This window comes from Glandiceps talaboti, chromosome 18 (genome assembly GCF_964340395.1).
Source record: "Glandiceps talaboti chromosome 18, keGlaTala1.1, whole genome shotgun sequence".
Lineage (NCBI taxonomy): Eukaryota > Metazoa > Hemichordata > Enteropneusta > Spengelidae > Glandiceps > Glandiceps talaboti.
Genome location: NC_135566.1, coordinates 8,240,001 through 8,261,460, shown reverse-complemented (window position 1 = coordinate 8,261,460; position 21,460 = coordinate 8,240,001). Strand labels below are relative to the sequence as shown.

Genomic DNA, 21,460 nt, shown 5'->3' with positions numbered 1-21,460 from the left:
AATTTATGCATTTTTGCAAACTTCAGGTTCGGAAGACTTATTTCATGATTTTTCATGACTACTACGTGCAGTTCCAGAGAAACACAAAGATGAAACTGGCTCCCCATTCATTTAGTTACTCCCCTGAAGGGGCACTACAACAATGAGCTCTGTCTGTCCATCTGTCAGGGCCATGCATTCATCCGTTATTCTCAGACATGCAATATCTGAATACTTTCAAACCTGGCATAAAGGTGACATGTTGTATGAGACATATACATGTCACTTTGTTTCGTGATATATGCAAATTTGACCGAATGGCAGCCATATTTGTTAAAAATCAATAATTGCTGCATAACACAACTGTAATGCAGAGACTCGATTCAAGTGTCTACCCCATATTAGCAGATGCAATGAGACCTTGACCTTTAGGTCAGTTGTCAAAATCAAGCAAATTCTTGCTTATCACAGACACATTATAGTATTTATATATTGCCAATTCCTTTTAAATTATGTTTACATGTAACATAGAAGGAAATATACACAAACATGATATGGCAGCCATATTTGTAGTAAAAAAAATCAATATATTACTGCATAACTCAAGTGGTCATATGGATAGGGATTGGGTATTTATTTTTTATTTTTTATTTACTAAACAATATCATGGCTTCCTACATGTAAAATCAACGTGAAACAACATATGCCAAGACCTTGTTTGTAACTCAATAAATTACAAAACATTACTAAATGTGTAAATATTTGTTACTGTACGTACACTAACGCACTTTTACAATTTCTTTTAGCTTTTTGCAATGTATTGAGGTACAAACACAGACTTTATTGTTTTACAAATCCGATTCGAACATTGATTGATATTCTGAGAAATGCATATGCATTCCTTTCCTTGTATGACAGGCTTTAACGCAAAACAGGGGGGCAGGGCCATGTTTTAGAAAAGCGACATTGAGAGATGGAGGACCACTTTTAGAAAACGGAATCACGACAGGGTCACATTTTATGCAACAATCTGTGGTTGCTTTTCCCCGTCCTGTAATTACTGAACGCTCCATACCCGAAAACGTTCTTTACGCACACTTTCCTCGAACTGAAGGCTCCCTTAGAATGCCCGCGAAAAGTTCATTGAGCACATTTTTCTTATAATGAAGGCTCCCTTAGAATGCCCGAATAATGCCTGAAAACATTCTTTGCGCACACTTTCCTTGGACTTGGAGAAGAATCATAGACCCCACATAGGATCAATGGAGAAATAATCGCAGCACAAAAGAGCATTTGTGCCCAAGAAATAGAAAAAACAACACAGCAAACGTCAATTGATGTAGGTTCATGCACATACATGTACTTGTCTGTGATTCACGCGACTTTTTTATCATTTTGTCTATTAATATATAATATAATAATGTATAATGTTGTTTATTATTTCAATACATTATGACAATAAGTAAGTATCCCTGGTATTGAAATGCTAAACCAATGAATTGAAATATCGATGTATATATTTATATATAAATCCCATGAAATCAATACTTCCGATTTAACGTTGAACTCTGCGCTCCGAACTTACACATTCCGAGCGAATAAAATAAAAATGACCGAACAAAAGTTGCATTCTGAAAATGTTTACCTACATTTCGAAACTATATTTGATATGACGTCTCAAGGCTACAATAGATAACTTTGATCGAGAACCACAGCACAACAACCTTGCAACAGGTCACGCGCGCAACTTCGTAATTTACATAGCCGTCGAACACAGTGTTTTGCATGCTATGCGATGAAAAATAAGTCCCTTGCAGTTTTCATAAAATTCGATCCAAAATTGTTGAAAAAATATTTTTAAAAACATTATTATTTGATAAAATTTATAATCCAACGAAATCAATGTTAGTTTGACGTCAGTGCCAAGTATTTTTCGCGGACTAATACAAATTAGAGCTGGTAGGCGAGAATTTGTTGTCCGCGAAAAATACGAGGCCTCTCGCCTAACCAGCTCGAATTTGTATTAGTCCGCGAAAAATACTTGTCACTGACGTCAAACTAACATTGATTTCGTGGGATTATATATAAATATATAGGGAGTCTTTTATACAACACTTTACTAATTATTGTGTGGCATATTTATATAGGCATTCACTTGTTTGCTGTGTACGCGTATTCTGAACACTGACTTTTGTGGCGAAAGGTAAGGCAGTACTTCTATTAAAATTTTCTTCTTCTATACTTTATAAACACCAATGAAACATGGATTATCAACACATTGGCGTATAATGCTGGCGGAGTTCTTTAGATGATCTCACCAGTATTCGGGTGAGTATGGCCTATGAGATCGGTGGTATCGATGTGGTGAGTGCAGATTTGAAACTGACTACTGTCCGGCCTTGCTTTTTCGATGGATAATGGTACAAGATCTCACTCCGGAATTGTCCAAGGTATATGAATATTTCTGACAATATTTCTTGGCGATGATTGGGATGGGGGAAGAACCAGAAACACTTCCCCTAATAGAAGGTGTTGCTGATTCTGGATTTTTAAAAGCAGTCAGATTATGTGTAGCTCTATCTAGGAAAGTTAGTCTGCTCACTGCCCTGCGATTTTCAAGGCATGGCTGCTGTAGTGTCCTTACCATATCAAAAACACAGGCTTCCCTCGTGATAACAAAATGAGCTGTCTTGCATTCATCATGAATCTTTTTAACTGAACTTTCACCAACTTTGGTGTAAGCAAGCGTCCATCCCATACATCAAAGTTAAGCCAGCGAGATATAAGATACATAACCGGGCCCCTCTGATGTAGGTTCATGCATATACAATCATGTACTTGTCTGTGATTCATGCGACTCTTTTATCATTTTGTCTATGTCTGTGAAAGTTAGTCATGTTGTAACATAAAATCCGAGTGTAAGCTTATATAAATGCAACGTAATAGTCTGTCTGGTCATAAAAATAAACTTTCAGAGTATAGATTATATGTTGAGTTTTGGGCGAAAGATCGCCAACACACATGACAATCCAACAAAAAACATATACATGACATTTAAGTCTCCAATGAATCCTCACAACAGTGATCGTGGAGTTTATATTTTAACAACCTCGCTTGTGTACGGTGTACGGTCCGAAATCTCTTGAACGGACTTTGAAATCTAAACGACAGAAGTTACCTGAGTATTTCAGGAGAACCGGATCAATGCCACTCTAATGGAAAGGCAACCGTCGTCTCAGACTCTGTAGACTGTTGGTTCTGACAGGATACTAGTCCTGCTTGCAGACAGTGCACACGTTTCACTCAACACCGTGACGGAGAAGGAAGGGCCGACTTACTCCGTAAGCAAGCAGGACTAAAAACCTAAACAGGATAATTGTTCATCACCAAAATGGGTGCTAAAACTTTTCGTTTTACCATATCATTTTATGTAAGGAGGTCTATGTTATGCACGAGCCGACTACCAATTTATTAATTAATGTGTTAATATTTAGCTTTTTACAATTATTAATACAATTTTGATGATAATTTACAATATAGAGTGACTTTAATATTGAATCAAGGCTAGACGGACGTAAAATATGATTTTCTCACTGCTACTCTACACTTTTCATCATTTATGTATCTCCAAACCAATCGGTTATCAAATCTTACGGAAATGGCAAGGCGTGTAGTGGAATGATAAACTGCATACGAGACGATATGTGTGATATGAACTTGAACATAGACTTTTTTATCAAGGCCCTGAAACCTCACGGCTTCACGCCAAGGGCAGAGTCAGGAATTGACTCCCACACCCCAAGGCCAGAAGTCGAGTGTCTTAAAGTTTACAAATCACTTTACAGGAAAAATAAACCTTAAAAATAACCCTACTACCAGGATGCTAGTATGGCTTTCTGTCGACCTATAGTCAAAAGTTAATACTTGATTCCTAAATGTTCAGGATTCTTACGAATGCTTTGCCTACCTTACGTCAATTAGAATCGTTTCCTTTTTATATTTTAAATCTATTGTCCTTTTTTGAGGATTTTTCACGACACACAGTCTACCCTGATAAAGAAAGGTGAGAGATCATGACACTTATAGAGCCACACTTGTGAACTGTCGACAGGACATTTCCGATGCTTTCTGCATCTACGTACACAAGGTGAATTCTCGTGTCTCGTTTGCGCTTTAGGCACCTTGTATAATATTCCATGTTGGTCTTCATCACCGACGTTATCTCTATTACATTAAACAATAACATTTTTTTATTAGAGCCACACTTGTGGGCTTTTCGATAGGTTATAGTGGTTCTATCAACCTACAGATAATTAAGAATAAAAACACGAATGTGAGAGTAATACTAAGTTTCGTAATTTTGGAGAACGATAATTTCTTCTCTACAACACTGTACTTAAAACGAAAATCGAAATCTTCATGCTGTGTACCTTTTTTAAGCATGGAAATGAATGTGAATACGACTACAGTAATTCTCAATGGCACGCTTTGCATGATGGTCATGGAAGTGTTCTTGAACTACAATAGTAGAGCTAGAGAGCTTTCAAGAGTTTGTAACACGTGAATAGGAAGAGTGAAGGTCACACAAAAGGAAACAGACGTTTAAACATGGAAATGCGACAGATGCTATAAAAGATAGCGAACTGTAACATGGAGAAGAGTATGAAACAAAACTTTTAATCATGTGTACTCGACAGTGTAACTGTCCGGACTCAATTCCACCGGAGCATACAACCATAATTATCAATTTTTTTTCCCAGTATATTTAAACAGGAAGATTGTGAAAAATCACATGGACGACGTTATCTTATAGTATAGTTGGGTACTCGATGATGAAATGACGTCGCTCAAATCAAATCACTGGAGCATGCAGCCAGACTACTATTGATAGACTCGTTAAATATAATTGTTCAGATCATGTGCAACTGAACTGTATAGCCAAATAAAATGCCTATGGTATATCCTTAACATGGCGCGAAAAAAACAGTATGATCAAGAAGTAGGAAACATTTAGAATTACCTAACACACATGGAAGTAGCTGTCGACGAGTTAAAGATTGAATAGTCTATCTGCTAGACCTCGGATGTTCTTCCGATGGAATACGACACACGACCGAACATCGCAATCGAGGATGGAACAAGCCCTCACTGCGAACTTCGTTCGCTTAAGGTATCGAAAGAAAGCCCGAACGTCTAGCAGCAAGACTAAAGATTAAAGAGCAAAATGTGGTTTGTGGAAAACTTTGATAGCATGTCGTTCTGAGCGCGACTTTTCAAACGTGGTTCCCGAGCAAAAACAGAGCCGGCCGTATCTCTGTCCCAATACAATCAACCACGAGTGAAAATCGGCATTTTAGGCAGGCGTGTCAAAGCTTGCCAGAAAACACAAGACATACGAGTATTTACATGATTTTGTAGATTTACATGGATAATTAACATTTTTTACCATAAAATCTTATCACTAAAATAAATTATCAATACAAGAAAATATAGATACAGTATAATAATGAAGTCAACCTAGTTTTAAATTCTACACTTTGGAATTGACTCTCGGTATACGTAGATGACACTCTCTTTACTACCGAAAAGAAATTACAACCAGACATCTTTTCTAAGAAACACGTAACTCGGTTAAGCTATTTAGGAAAGTCTATAGCATTCCAAAGTAAATGTTCAAAATGTCATGTTGACTCTCCGAAAGAGTTCGATTAGTTCTTCGTTCTCATGGTTATATACGCCTTCAAACACATTAGCACATCTGACTATTGAGCTTCCACATCATCTGGGATTAGATTCCTAAGGGTCTACCCTCAGCAGCTCGGGATTTTTGGCTCTATTAAAGTGGCCATATGGATGATGATTGGGTAAAATGTATTTTGAATTTTTACTTTATCAACAAATTTTATCATCATGGCTTCCTACTTGAAAAAATCAATGTGAAACAATATAGATCAAGTCTATGTTTTGTAACTCAATACATTGCAGGGAGGATGGAGTATTCGATTTTAACTTTGGTGGGGAGAGGTTCACTTTTTTCTCTTGCCATTTTTACAGAATACTCCAATAAAGGTACATGTACTCCAATTAATAAATGATAACTTTATTAACCAATCTTCCGAAGTTATTATGCAAATTTCAGTTCGACTTGAAGATGAAGGTCTAGGTCAAAGTCAGTGCCTTTCATCATTACATGACGTAGAACAATGGCAAGATGCATTATAGATCAAATATAAACAGTTTTCAATCAAACTAAGGTACCGTGCTTTAACATTGATTGTAAATGTCATGTCAGAGCTCACGTTTTTTTTATAATTACCCTAAGAATTGTAGTTCAGAGTCAGAGTGTTCGAAGTTTATCAACCGAGTGTATTTCTCTAACAAGTAGTTATCAATAGTCTACCCTGCAAGAGGGATGTGATATTAATTTACACTCGGGTCAAAATGACTTATGCTTGTGTCCCAAACTTAATATCAATCCGTATAGAGTTTATTGTATAAAGGGTAGCATTCCAAGCATGAAGCGATATATTACAGGAAAGCGTAGTTTGCTCTTATAAACTGGTTGGTTCATCATCGTTTCTCTTTTTGCATTTTTCTACAATCTGTCCCGGAATGAGCAGGATTCCACCAAGGAGACTAAACGCACCGAGTGTGTAATAGGCGTAGTCATAGTGTTGTGATACATCGTATATAAGACCTGGGAAGGAAAAAGGGTAGAGATTACTCAATATGGAAAATAAAACATCCATCTATCTAAGTTTGTCGTTTTTGTTGTGGTGGTTGCTGCCACTGCTTCTTTTGTTGTTGTTGTTGTTGTTGTTGTTGTTGTTGTTGTTGTTGTTGTTGTTGCTACTTTGTGTCGTGGTCACTATTAGGTACTATACATCCCAAGTTGGCTTATTTTGCAGGATGCCAGAAATTGATCTCTCCGGCAAAAATGTCTTTCGGAAACCATGTCAAATTCTGTTCAAAACAACATTTTGTTTGAGTGTCCCGAGTAACTGACTCGTCTTTTTGTAGCATGGGACCCCGAAGTGCACTTGTATGTCGTCGGATGAATGTTACGCTTTAATCACGAATATGCGTATTTCCTAAAGAAGCAAATTTAGCCTTTCTAAATCCTACTACAACTCTTAGATAGGAAATGAAAGAACATGTGCAAGTTTCATATTACGTCAAGACAACAAGGTCGGGGTATTTGTGACGTCATATTACGTCAAGACAACAAGGTCAGGGTATTTGTGACGTCATCATATTACGTCAAGACAACACGATCAGAGTATTTGTGATGGCGTTCACCAGAAGTGTTCCCATAAATTCGTGCACTGAGGAAATTCCCCAAATGGAGTGGGGCCTAGGGCGTCTTTACAAGTTGAATAAAGTTATCGAGGTGCTATATCACCAAAAAAAATCATATTGTAAGTTGCTATCAGTAATGCAGGAAAGGTAAAAATAAGCCTGTGACTGGAAATTCCTTTCAAAAATCGTTTACCTGCGATAGGGGCTCCAATCACCAGTCCTACACCAAATGAAGACAAAACCATAGCAAAGGAATATGAGACTTGTTCGAATTCTACAAGATGTCGAGCACATACAAGTACCACCGCAAAACACATCCCTGAACCAACACCCAGTAGTCCACTGAGGACAGTAAAGCCTATATAGGTGTCAGCCAAGTTAGGTATGAAACAACCAACTCCTATTATCATTGTACTCAGTATGAAGGTCGAAGTTGACGACAAAATGTTAAAATGAACGAGTAAGCTACTTCCACCCAGTCTGCCAAACAAGCTACAAATTCCACTTATGGATACAAGGAAAGAGGTTTGCTGTGCAGTTCCTACTTGAGCTTCTGTTGCACGTGGCTGTAGATGCACCAGAGCTCCACTGACGGCAAGAGCCACACATAAAACAGAACAGAGATATATGATGAAACGAGGCGAACGACACAATTCGCAATAATCTTCACACAGAGAACAGATACATGGTGCCTTTCCCGAACCGTCGTCATCGTCATCATCATCTTCTTCTTTCCAGACTTCTCTGTTTAAAGCAGTATTGTTTATTGTTTCTTTTTTCTCTCCTCCAATTGTGCCAAGCGTAGGTTTTAAGGGTCGCAATAGAGCCCCACAAACACAAAGATTTGCAATGATAGCAGATTCAACCATGAAAGCGCCCCTCCAACCATATAGGTCAACACAAAGTTGCAATATTGGTGGAAATATGAAAAGTGCTATGCCCGGCCCAAGCATAGCTATGCCGTTCACAAGAGGGAATCTTGTGGGAAAGTATCGTGCATTGGTCACGTGCATTGGAGAATAACTGCCCGCAAAACCAATTCCTAATAAAGGCGAAAGAAAGAGTTGTCATTATGCGTTGTTTCTCATCACAAACATCCAAAACAAGTTTTCTGTTATTTTCATTCAAAGTTCCATTACTATAAACACATATCGTTATAATACATTTAGACCACCATCTCCCTGATTGAATATCATGTTAGATTCAATGTCGTCATTCTCATAGCCGATATACTGCCGTACTGTATATTACGTGTATACTTGGTATCTAGATCTGCGGCATTTTGACATCAACTCTCCGTTGCCGGGTATACTAATCCCACATCGTCAAAATGGAAGAACGTTTCTTACCTGTTATTAGACCGACAGTAGCATACAGGAAATATATACTTGTAGCGAAGGAACTAATGAGTATTCCGACGGATGCGATGCAACCAAATATAATCACCGTCTTTCGAGCTCCAATTTGGTCACCTGATGAAGTTCCTATACAAGCTATATGAAAGCAAAAAAAATGAATGAGTAATGTGAATATCGAACTTTGAGTGTATTATTACTGCACTGTCAGAAGAGTTATATTACCATCCTCTTGTAAGAAATAACGTTCCACAAAAATGGAAAATACGTATTTCGGAATTATGGGAACAAAATCTAACGTTTCGGCATTGTAGGCCATAGGTCAGAAATATAATTGCGATTACGATTCAGGGTAAATATGATGTCATTAAAATTCATATGATTGGCAAAAGAACAGTGTCAGCTAATATTAAAAGTGGCGTGATTTTCTATTAATAGTCATTGTGTAAATTCCATTGTATTCGAATGATATACAAATGAGAATTACACCATCCAGCAATCACTCGCCGGGTAGGTGATTCTGGTAAGCAGAAATCTCTTCTCTGACGTGACGTATTCTCAACTCTGGGCCAAGTCAATCTCGTGACGCACGTGTGAGTACTGAAGTGCTGAGACTGAAAGATTTGGACACAATTCAACCCATCCGACTCTAGTCCCCGCAACACATACAATTGTAATTAAGAACATAGTTATTGACATATGTCACTATTCATATGTCACTTGAATAGTTTAAACTATCAAGTGACATATGTCAAAAACATGAATGTCAGGTGTCAGACAATTGCCTGGCATCGAATTGTCTGACATCTGACATCTGCATGTTATCAATCTTTGTTCGTTGACATAAAACCAGACGAAATTATAGAATTACCAAGGACAAATGAGATGTACTGCAATGATAAAACCCATGACGTTTCCCCTGCACTGGCATTAAAGTGTCTTCTTAATTCAATAAATAGAGGACTCAAGACATATGCAAAAGTTGAAATTAGGGCATCAGCTGTACCGGTTGCCAGGGCAACCATGTAGCCCCAGCCTCCATCCGGACCAGCCACGGAAGAACGTCGTCTTCTGTTCAATGCTGAAGAACGTCTTCTGTTCATTTTGCTCCTGAAAATAAGATCAGAATTAATGTCATAGTCAGTTTTCGAACTACAATGAAAACAGGTGTTCCTAAACGGGACGTCAACACTTGGTTCCTTATCGTGTTTGTTATAGTGACTTTACTTGTCTGTGCAATAACTAAACACTTCATTCGTCCTCTCTCACAATGGAACATTGATAAAGAATGTAAAGATTTTAGTGTAAAACGTTAAAACGAATGTGACAGAAAATATATGTTCAAAACAGACATAAAAAACAACCAAAATAACAACCAAAATGAGGGCTGGACTATTCATTGCCATGGTGATTCGATCTTTTCATCAGTAGCAGAGGAGTTACAAGCTAATCGCACAAGTGACGATCTCATCGAGGGGAAGTCAGAGCGACCAATTTTATCTCCATGCAATATATGACATCTCTATATTGCAAATTTAAATTGCCACGGGGACAACATATAGTATTAGCCCGAGACAAGATAGGACAACCCAGACAAAAGTGTAAAGTTTGATTCTTGTATGGCCTTCAAGTGACCTATGCTATCAGTAAACGAAAAGATAACAACCACTGAAATACAATGATGTGGTACCTAGAGATGACCTACTTATCCTATCCAGGGGTTTCTGTTGTTTAACAAATATGTGAAAAATATTCAGTTCAAGGATTTTATATGAAGCATAGTGATGACCTTATCACAACATATTTGATTATACTAAAAACATGTCAGTTCAGCTAAAACAGCTGATATTTTTTCTTGACTTGCATATATATATATATATATATACATTATATATATATATATATATATATATATATATATATATATATATATATATATATATATATATATATATATATATATATATATATATATATATATATCAAAACAGTTGTTGCGGTGACAAAAACTTTGCAAAACCATTCTGTCAACTGCGCTCATTCGACTGCCAAAATCCTAGCGTTCTTTACGTTGGTCTGAGTTTGATTATACGAGCATGTTATTTTTTCATTATGTTTGGAGTTAGCCACATTTCTCATTATGAAGATTGTTGCAATGGAACGAAGTTGACTTGGAACAAAACGTCGTCTGTTTCAATGAAAATATTACCGACATTGCTACATTTTCGCCTGACTTAACCACGGGCTAGGAAGAAACTTCCTTGTCCGTGGTTTAACAAAAATAATTGCCAACACAATTATAGCTGTAATAATTGTAGCTTTGTTTTTATTTACATTTATACTTTTGTCTTTTTTTAAAAATATATTTTATTTTGTGTGACTCAACGTTGTTCGTTTTACTGTTTATTTCCTTTGCAGGGTTCCAGAGGAGGGCCGAGAGCGACGTAGCGAAACCGCTACAGCTAAGCTAGACTGTCGACAGTCGCTCGCGCCTTTTTTCCCCAAAGTTTTATCTAAACTCCGATCCGGCGCAACACTAGTCTAATCGCAAACTGATATCGAGGGCCGAAGGCCCGAGCCTTCGCAATACGGCCCTCGAAATCAGTTTGCGATTATACTAGTGTTGCGCCGGACCGGAGTTTAGATAAAACGTAGGGAAAAAAGGCGCGAGCGACTGTCTACAGTCTACAGCTAAGCCAGACGACGTTGTTTCTATTCAACTGTCTTGCATTGTTTCAGGTTCGAACATAGACTCTCTGCCAACGTAGGTGGAGAGTCTATGGTACGACCAGTACTCTAACACTACCCCCCCCCAAAAAAAACAAAAAAACAAAAAAACAAGAACAACAAACAAACAAACAAACAAACAAACAAACAAACAAACAAACAAACAAACAAACAAACAAACAACAAAACAGCCTGTCGTGCTTTGCTTTGCCTTATGTGATAATGCTACTACATCAGTTTTGGTTGGAAAGTTATTTTTTTCAGTCATATTCCGTCATAATCTGCTATGTAATGTAGTTTTTATGAATATCGGGGCTTTTTGATGTGTGCGGCATGTTTTGTTTAGTTTACGCAAATAGTTAATCCATAGCTAGCTGCATATGATTAGAATACGAGATACATAAATTGCAGATTGTCAGATATTTCATCACGCCACTAATATTGACAGAACAGTGGTCATATATGGCACAGACCTGTCATTGTAAGGGGTCGGTCAGTTTCTTTAATGGGGCGGGAGACTCAACCAAAACAGGATGACCGCCTGGGAATATATCGGGAAACAAGTGCCTGTGGTCCACCTGTCTGTCGTCTGGGAGTCTCGGAGTTTTCCTCGAGTTCACAGTTTGTACCACTAACTTGAATTTACCTTTATAAAAGTATTTACGTGGCATTTGCAGTAACTAGTCGGGTAGGTAGTACCCCGGGTGGTACATTCAGATTTGGTTTTTGAAATGTCACGATTTCACTCTCAGCTGCAATATAAATTTAACTTTAATAAAAGACTTAGGTAAGAAATGGGAGTATGAAAAAAAACCCACTATAGACACGACTATTTGTAGGGTATATGGTCCTACACGTCTACTGGTAGGCTGGGGTAACCCCTACAATCTACTAACACCCCCGGCCCGTCTGAAGTAACTGTCTGGTCCCTAATACGACTGTCGTTCACAAAATGTTAAACGGTTGCATAGCAAAATTATATCTACTTCATATTAAAATTACATCTACTTGACATCCACAGACGTCTGATAATGCCATTTTATGACCCCCGTGTGTGATAATGCCATTTTACGACCTCAGCAGTGTGCATTACAATACCATCATGAACATCACCTGCTCCCTGATTACACCTGTGCGAACTCAGAACCATATACATACCTTGTGTTTTGGTACAGCGTTACACCACTGAAAAGCGACAATCTTCCTTCCACATTTCTCTTTCACAACTTTTCACCATGAGCGCGGCCATCTGTAAAAATGTGTACCGAATTCACATTGTTTTTGGCGTATTTCAAGTGGTTGACATCCCATCTAAATCTGACAATAGTTCATATATCTAACACAATGACAGTTCATCTGACATGAATATCAATTTGGATGCATACATTTAAGATATAGCACTCCGTTGAATTGTTAGCGGAGAGAGAAAAAAATCACACACGTTACTGGCAGTGTGAACTTCTGTAGCTGTCCGCCTAAAGCAAACTGATAAACATTATTGTATCAGCAGGAACGTCTGCTATTATTTACACATGATAGAGGTTTTGAAACAATGGCTTGTCAGTCCCACCTACTACTATCTTGAAGTTTAGGTCAAAGTGCAAGATTTGACGCTAACGGTGATCGACTACTAAAACACCACATACAGAGCGGACTGAAGCATAACATCATGAGTGGTGTAACTTCTGCAAACCTACAGGACAAATACTACATGTTGTTCAATACGGAACTTTGAAATTATGCAGGCCAGTTTAATAATGATACGGAATCAGATTCTGGACTCCGTGAACAACTTTAACGCGCGTAACCATGGTAACGATAGACATATTAATTTATGTAATTTTGTAAAAAAAATATATAAAAAAATAGGAGTCTATTTCACACTTGACCATGACTTGGTATGTTCCCACTGGATTTTCAATATGGCAGTGTTCATACCACTGTTAATATCATGTCGCTCTACCTATCATATCATTTATATATAAATGTTATCAATCTCATAGTGTCTTTATCTTAACATACGTGTGAAAATGTGAAACATTTCATCAGACATATGTCTGACTCTTCACCAATCTCATTACTTTTGGCAAAATGGCAGTCATCATGTCTGTCACTTTTGCATTTTGGCAAGATCTCAGTTGGAAGCAATAAATCTCGGCGTGTTAAAGTGATATGACCCCTCAGGTGGGACCTATAACGTTTACCCTGCTGTAGTATTAAAGTCCCTTCGCTCAATTGTCAGTGTGTTCAGTTATTTCATATTTACTTCCTTCAAATCAATACGCTATAAATGGAATGAAACTATAGGTTGTAGAAAATGTCCCAGCAACCTACCTGTATGATACGCCCTCATCGGTAACATGGGATTACCAGTGCACGCTCACCCACACGTGAGTGTTCTTCGTCCTCCGATCCGTGTCACGGCTAACAATATGAAACTTGTGTAATATGATAAAATAATGCACGTAATGATATGTTATATGACAAATAAGCGAGATATGGCCGATGGTATGAATATGACCGTACCGAAATCATACAAGTTCAAGGTAAAAACCTGCCACGTCATGGTCAAATTTTGAAAAATCAATATCCATTGGCAATATTTTTTTTTGTCAAAAAAACAATTAAATTTATTAGTCTGTCTATCGTTACCGTGGTTACACACGTTAAAGTTGTTCCCGGAGTCCAGCATCTGAATCCGTACCTCTAAACTCGCACAGAGTTTTTGTCATAGTTTTAAAGTTCCTGCATTTATCCAGCAATATGTTTACAGAAGTTACACAACCAGTCGATGGCAGCAAATGTCTTATCATGCACTTTGATCTAAACTTGAAGATAGCAGGCAGTGGGAGGGACAAGCCATTGTTTCAAACCTGTCATGTATGTGTGATACCACTGTGTAAATAGAAGCAGACGTTCAAGCTGATATTATTTTTATCAGTTTGTTATAGGTTGACAGTTTGAGGAGACCAACCTGTCAGTTACAGGTACCTTGCCTGTCCGGTTCGGTATCAATTCTACGTATTGCAACATCTTTCAACGCATGCATCCAAATATTGAGAATGATGTGAGATGAACTGTCAGATATTGGCCTATTGTAAGACAGAAGTATTCTCAACAGCTGGAAATATGTCAAATTTAATGTGGATTCGGTGCATATTTTACAACGACTGCGCTCATGGTGTGAAGCAATAATTTTGAGGAAAAGTATGGTAATTTTTTTAGTGGTGTAACACGGTGTCAACCATAAGGTATGTATGTTGGTCAAGTAGATCTAATTTTAGTAATAACCTTTCTGAAATACAGTAACATTTAGGAACCGGTCATCAGTTTCTACAGCCGGGGTGGGTGGGTTTTGGTGGGGTCGGTGGATTGTAGGGAAGGGGGTTATCCATGGCAGTTTTTGAAATTGGAAGTAGGGGTGTCACTCGTCTCACGCTAGAAGCGCTAAAAAAATTTGGGCTAGTTTAAGGAAGTTTTAAAATTTCCCGACCCATTTACCGTTTAGGTTACAAATGTACACATTTTATTTGTATCGCTAACTTGTATGTAAGTATTTACATTAAAAGTATATACAGGACATGAACTGTAACTATAGTCAGTATCATGGTAGGTAATACATGCATGTTTGATTGCTAACCAACATGTTCAAATGTCAGGTATAAAAAGTAACATAAAACACCATTAAAAGTCGTAGATAAGAAATGGGAGCACGAAAAAACACCACTGTATCATAGACACGATCATGCCACGATTGTAGATGAAACGAAACGTTCTTTCATCATAATCAGAATTCTATGGGACACACCCACATACACACCCACCCACATACCCAACCACCTACCCCCCCCCCCCCACACACACACACATACATACATACATACATACATACATACATACATACATACATACATACATACATACATACATACATACATACATATATGGACACTGTACATATTCAAAAAAGGGTGTCTCCCGTAATCCCAATTTCAAAAACAGGGTGAGACCTCCAGACGAGAGGCTACATCACTAGCTCTTCGCCAATAGTGACATCGGCCATCTGATGTATTGAGCTTTGACCTTCATCACACTGCCATGATTCTTTTGGTTAATATTACAACCCTATAACAATTAACAGTAATTAATACATGATGCTACTGTCTTGTACATTATTGTGTAACTAAGATTTAGATTCCGGATCCAGCTTGTTACCAGGCATGTTGAATCGGGGAGGAAACCGTCATCTTTTGGTCGAACCTCAGACCACTATGATCTGAGGTCGAACCCTCCCCCGTCCGCTTCAGAAACTGACCGGTCCCTTACAACTGTCTTGAAACCTATGAATTTGATACACAGTCACTTGTGAAGTAATATTCCATTCCAGGATTATGATATTATAGTCTAGGTTGGTCATAATACAAAATAATGAAGTTACTATAGGTATTTACGATATTCAAAAAATACCGTTACCGGTGACTGGTGTCGATTTCGCAACAGTCGCCGGTAACGTATGGTATTTTTTGAGTATCGTAAATACGTATAGTAACTTCATTATTTTGTACTATGACCATCTTAGACTAGAATATCACCATCCTGGAATGGAGTATTAGTTCACAAGTAACTGTGGTTTGATATCTTTACACTCAGACCACTATAGTTCTCGATAGTGGTCTGAGCTTTACACGATTCTCTAGACACTCCTGCTCGAATAGTGGAAGCGGTTTTACTTTTTCTCTATAGCTTAGAGACTCGTCCTTGGTAGTGTACCACTAGATTTGAAAGCCAACGCCAAGTCTCCGAGCTAAGACAAAGTGGATATCAGTCACTCTGTGACAGACAATCTCTCCCATTGTTCTGTAGCAATCTGTCAATATTAGTGGCGTGATGACATATGTAAATAACAAACTATGATTCATATCTTACATATTGTATGTATAGCTGAACATTTACTATTTTCGCCTACGAAAACACACGTGAAATAACTTAAACAGTCACGTGACACCAACAGATTATGACGCCACAATATGACGTCATTATTAACGTAAGCAAACTGAGACCAACAACTTATTAAGAATGCTTGAGTTTGGGGGAGTTAAAGAAGTAACGTATTTGAATTTACAGGAGAAACGAAGTTGCCCTTGTGTTTCCCTCATTGGACGCGACGTTTCCCTTAATACGCAAAGATAGGCCAACAAAATATTCTCAGTAGATTAACAATAACAGAGATGCACAACACACAGCATGATCCTTTATCTATTCACATTGAAAAGTGATAAACATTGCTAATCTTTCACAGAGCAGTAGAAACAGGCTTCTGCTGTAAAATACATATGGACTTAATGATTTTAATGGCTTGATTTTAATGGCTTGACTACTCCTACATACCCACTATGCGTGACACAGCATCATTTTTTTCTTTTGCAGTTGGTATTGTTTGTTTGTTTGTTTGTTTGTTTGTTTGTTTGTCTGTCTGTCTGTCTGTCTGTCTGTCTGTCTTTCTGTCTGTCTGTCTGTCTGTCTGTTTGTTTGGTTGTTTGTGTGTGTGTGTGTGTGTGTGTGTGTGTGTGAAAGACAAGGCATCTTCATTTCTGCTGTATTTCATAAGAATATGGTCACCGCCCACCATTCAACAATAACGAGTATAAAATCATACGACAACGTTTTGAATACAATGATGAATAAAATAGAAATTACAAAAAATACAATAGTAAAGCTTTGTCAACAAAAACAAAAACTTTTTTAAGTTGGCTCCTGGTCGAAGTAAAATTAATTGCGCTTTCTCTTGTTGGATATTCTGTACAAGAAAGTAGTATTTGTTCTTTTCTGGGTGTCTGACTGTTATATAAGGCAAAATAACAAAATATGAAGGTCTTCTTCAAGACCATTAAAGCCGACATTTTCACAAAAGATAGACTTATTGTAAGAAATAGCTTTACCAACGACATGTATCCCTATCTCGATAACTAGTGGATGGTTTTGAACAACGAAATTCATCCAATGCTATTTCATGATAGTCTGGATGTCTACTGTGGGTTCTAACCACAGTCTGGTTAAAGTCCCTCAATCAGCACAGACGGTTGTTCATCCAATCAGTGAACCCCAGCTGCTAAAGTGACATAAACAGACTGAGTGTATAAATAGCATCCTGAGCTGACAAATATACCATATTTGGACATTACATAACTGCCCCAATAAACACTAACTTTATGATAGACCGTTGTGCTATTGTTTAGAATTTTGTGATTGACTGTGTGGGTGGGTGTGCCCTGTGGATGAATTTTAAATTTTTATCTCATGCATTCTCAGAACTTCTAGAGTAACAACTTTGACTAGACTGTGAGTGAAGGTATAAATCGTAACGGTACTGTATAGGAACTAGACTATTTCATGTATGGATACTCTGTAAATATAATTCGGATTCTAGCTGAGACTTAAATGTTGAAGAAAACGTGAGTCTAGGGGATTCATTAATTGTATCATGTTCATTGTCACTCTTGTTCATCACAATTAATAAATATAGACATAAATACTTCCTTGAGATAAGCACTATTGGGTACATGGGTGAAGTCACGTAGAGTGATAGATTTTCCCTTGCATACACTAGTACTCTTTGTACTACAACTTTTCAACACTTGTTTTAAAAATATTGCTGGTGCGCATGTTCAGAACGTAGTTCTATCAGTGGTGGCCAGTTAAAACTGGCTTTGAAGGACCCGAAATTTTTTCTCTTTTGAACACTATCACACTAGCGTACATTGATCCAAAAACAATACAGTCAAGTGTCTCAGATGTTGATTCAGGCGATGCTTTTATCAGTTTGTTTATGGCTGTGAAAGTTAGTCCTATCATGCATATGGCATGGTATATAGCAATATGACTAACCTTTACAGACAAACAAACTGGTAAAAGCCTGTCGTGAACCGTCAATGTATGTCATTTCCAGTTTTCACACAACTGATAAAACAGCGTTCTGGTCAGCAACATTTCGAGACAATTTTTCTAGACAGATTGGGTCATCGTTATGTTTAATGTAAAAACCATTTGAAACAAAATTGCAAATAGTTTTCCAAACATTTCACATGAAAAATTTCTAGGTACGACAAAGAGGCAATTTTTAGATACATCATCAAAATACTTGTTTGTGTTTTCAGTGGCTTGTATTAGAGAGATTTATCTCTAATCTCTCTATATCTCGTGGTTTACTGATAGAATAGGTCATCTAAAGGTCATGACATGACATTGGCTGGTCGTTTCTTGCCTCCAGCGAACATGCTGTCCTCAGACATAACAACTTTAAAAAAACAAAGAACGAAGTTGATATGACTTCACAGGTGAGATCGTCATTGATGCGAACACCTTGGTACTCTACCGCTGATGAAAATTCGAGTTACCATGGTAATAAATAGATCAGACCCATATTTAATAGTTTGTTTTTCCTTTGTTTTGTACAGAGAGATATTGATTTCGTCTTCACGATGTTAAAAACTATATGTTTGCTTTTACATTAAAAAATTCTACCTTCTTCATAAATGTTGCATTGTGAGAAAGGATGAATCTCAATAACGATGTTAGTGGTCTGAGGATGAATACATTGTTGAGATATTGATATACTGACCAAACAAATTTCACACTCGTACATTACTGGTCTTAAGTCACTATGAAGAAATATGATGATTAACAGGATAAGCATAGACACTTTTTTGGGGGGACACCTGTTTTCATTTTACATGTGTAGTTCGAAAAGTGACAATGACATTTAATTCTGATCTTATTTTCAAGAGCAACATGAACAACAGAAGACGTTCTTCAGCATTGAACAGAAGACGACGTTCTTCAGTGGCTGGTCCGGATGGAGGCTGGGGCTACATGGTTGCCCTGGGAACCGGTACAGCTGATGCCCTAATTTCAACATTTGGATATGTAATGAGTCCTCTCTTTATTGAATTACGAAGACACTTTAATGCCAGTGCAGGGGAAACGTCATGGGTTTTATCATTGCAGTACATCTCACTTGTCCTAGGTAATACTATAATTTTATAGTTAGGGTTAGGGTTAGGGTTTTATATAGCATCAAAGTTCGATGACATGTAGATATGAACGACCAGACAAACTATTAAGTGACCTTGTCTAACTGAGGCCCTGATTTTGCGATTCCAGTGGGCCAAAGTCAGAACAGACTAGGGTGGCAACCATTTAACAAGCGCCCCCAACGACGAAGGTCAGGGTAACCTCGGTTATGCCCTCAACGGCGAGTCTGGGTTACCAAGACTTATGGGTAACTGAGACTGAAAGTCAGAGTACAAAATGCGCATGCTCGATATACACAAATATTAATCTAGGAGCAATCTGGCATTGACACAGCGTAGTAGTTGTTTGGGTGTTGCGAAATCCTAAGATTTTAACTTGGGAAATAATTTTTAGCTTCCCCATATATTCATGCATGTTAACGTTACAATATCATGGACAAGTGACAAACGCATGGAGAATGGACTGGAATAGAATTTTTAATCAATTTTTAATTTTCTGCAATCTTTGAATTACAAACATGGACTTGGTCTATTGTATTACACGTTGTTCATTTTATCAAGTAGAAAAATATAGTCCAATTTTTTTTTTAAATGGTCATATCAATAATCTTTTATTGCCATTTAAAACAATTATTGATATTGATAATCAGAAAAAGAGAAAGAAGATGATAGATAGAATTTTGATTTATTATGAAAAAATATATATGTACTTTTGTCAATTTAAACTGTCCAAGTTATAACTATTCTTACAGTATAGTACAATACTATTATACCCTTATTGTCTGGCTATGGGGGCATTAGTGGATATTTATTACCCCGATGGTTGCTATGCAACAACAATTTTCCCAAGCTGAGGCAAATAGTTGCTACATAGTGCCAGAATAAGGGCAGGCAATAAGTGCTTCATGACACATTAAAAGTCTTGGGTACATATTCTTACCATGTTCAAGCAAATTACCGATAGGACTCCCATGCTGCATGTATAGTGCCCTGTGGAAAATAGAATATAAATAGCGTCCAACTCTATGCAAATTGAGATCACTAGTCCGCGTCACGTGACACAATCTAAGCCAATCATTGACGACTATGAAAACGATGTCTTATTATATCATATACATGCATGCTATTATCCACTCAATGTTATATCTCATTACTGTGCAATATTATTTGTTTTCATACAGCTTGTATAGGTACTTCATTAGGTGATCAAATTGGACATCGAAAGACGGTGATTATATTTGGTTGTGTCGCCTCCTTCGGAATATTCATTAGTTCCTTTGCTACAAGTATAATATACTTGTATGCAACTGTTGGTTTGATAACAGGTGAGCAGTGTATTTTGACTTTCACTATTTATCACAATCCAAGGAGGGGTACTACAATAGTAAGGGTTTGAGCCCCCACCCCACCCCCACCCCGCTCAACAAAGAAGACTTTTGACTCTTGATATTTCATAAGTGATACGTTCAGATTTGACCCAATTCTTTGTATACATATATATATTACCTCGTGTTTTGTACCACGAAGTTTCTATATAAGAATAAAAATGACATCTTGTTTCACATGGGAAATAACAAGCAATGACCACTCATTCTTTCGCCTTTATTAGGTATTGGTTTTGCGGGCAGTTATTCTCCAATGCACGTGACCAATGCACGATACTTCCCCACAAGATTCCCTCTTGTGAACGGAGTAGCTATGCTCGGGCCAGGCATAGCACTTTTCATATTTCCACCAATATTACAATTTTGCGTTGACCAGTATGGTTGGAGGGGCACTTTCATGATTGAATCTGCTATCATTGCAAACATTTGTGTTTGTGGGGCTCTGCTGAGACCCTTAAAACCTACGCTTGGCACAATTGGAGGAGAGAAAAAAGAAACAATAAACAATACTAATTTAAACAAAATTGTTTGGAAAATGGAAGAAGAGGATGATGATGATGATGATGATGATGAAGGTTCTAGAAAGGCTCCGTGTATCTTTTCTTACTGTGAAGATTATTACGAATTGTGTCGCTCGCCTCGTTTTGTTACCTACCTCATCTCTGTTCTGTTTGAGATGATTGCC

The 21,460-nt window shown here is 37.6% G+C and overlaps 2 protein-coding genes across 2 annotated transcripts in view; one reads left to right on the top strand and one right to left on the bottom strand.

The window, feature by feature from the left end:
• Positions 1–6,530: 6,530 nt before the first annotated feature.
• On the bottom strand, positions 6,531–9,736 carry LOC144449340 (monocarboxylate transporter 12-like). The gene is made up of 4 exons (XM_078139867.1): positions 9,505–9,736; positions 8,628–8,771; positions 7,472–8,320; positions 6,531–6,676 (listed from the first exon to the last, which is right to left on the bottom strand). Exons 1-4 carry the CDS (start codon positions 9,734–9,736, stop codon positions 6,531–6,533), a joined length of 1,371 nt encoding a protein of 456 aa, XP_077995993.1.
• An 11,574-nt stretch (positions 9,737–21,310) lies between these two features.
• Positions 21,311–21,460, top strand: part of LOC144449339 (monocarboxylate transporter 9-like) — a 1,169-nt gene continuing 1,019 nt past the window's right edge. Inside the window, exon 1 of the mRNA XM_078139866.1 lies at positions 21,311–21,460. This exon is cut by the window's right edge and continues 400 nt beyond it. Within this exon, the coding sequence (XP_077995992.1) occupies positions 21,311–21,460 (150 nt within the window).

What these genes read in the sequence shown, in the direction of transcription:
- LOC144449340 (XM_078139867.1), bottom strand. Translation starts at nt 9,736, where the DNA reads ATGAACAGAAGACGTTCTTCAGCATTGAACAGAAGACGACGTTCTTCC. An exon ending in GTACATCTCATTTGTCCTTG is followed by an intron (nt 8,772 to 9,504) that starts GTAATTCTATAA and finishes GCTTTCATATAG; the next exon opens with CTTGTATAGGAACTTCATCA. An exon ending in TACTGTCGGTCTAATAACAG is followed by an intron (nt 8,321 to 8,627) that starts GTAAGAAACGTT and finishes CGCCTTTATTAG; the next exon opens with GAATTGGTTTTGCGGGCAGT.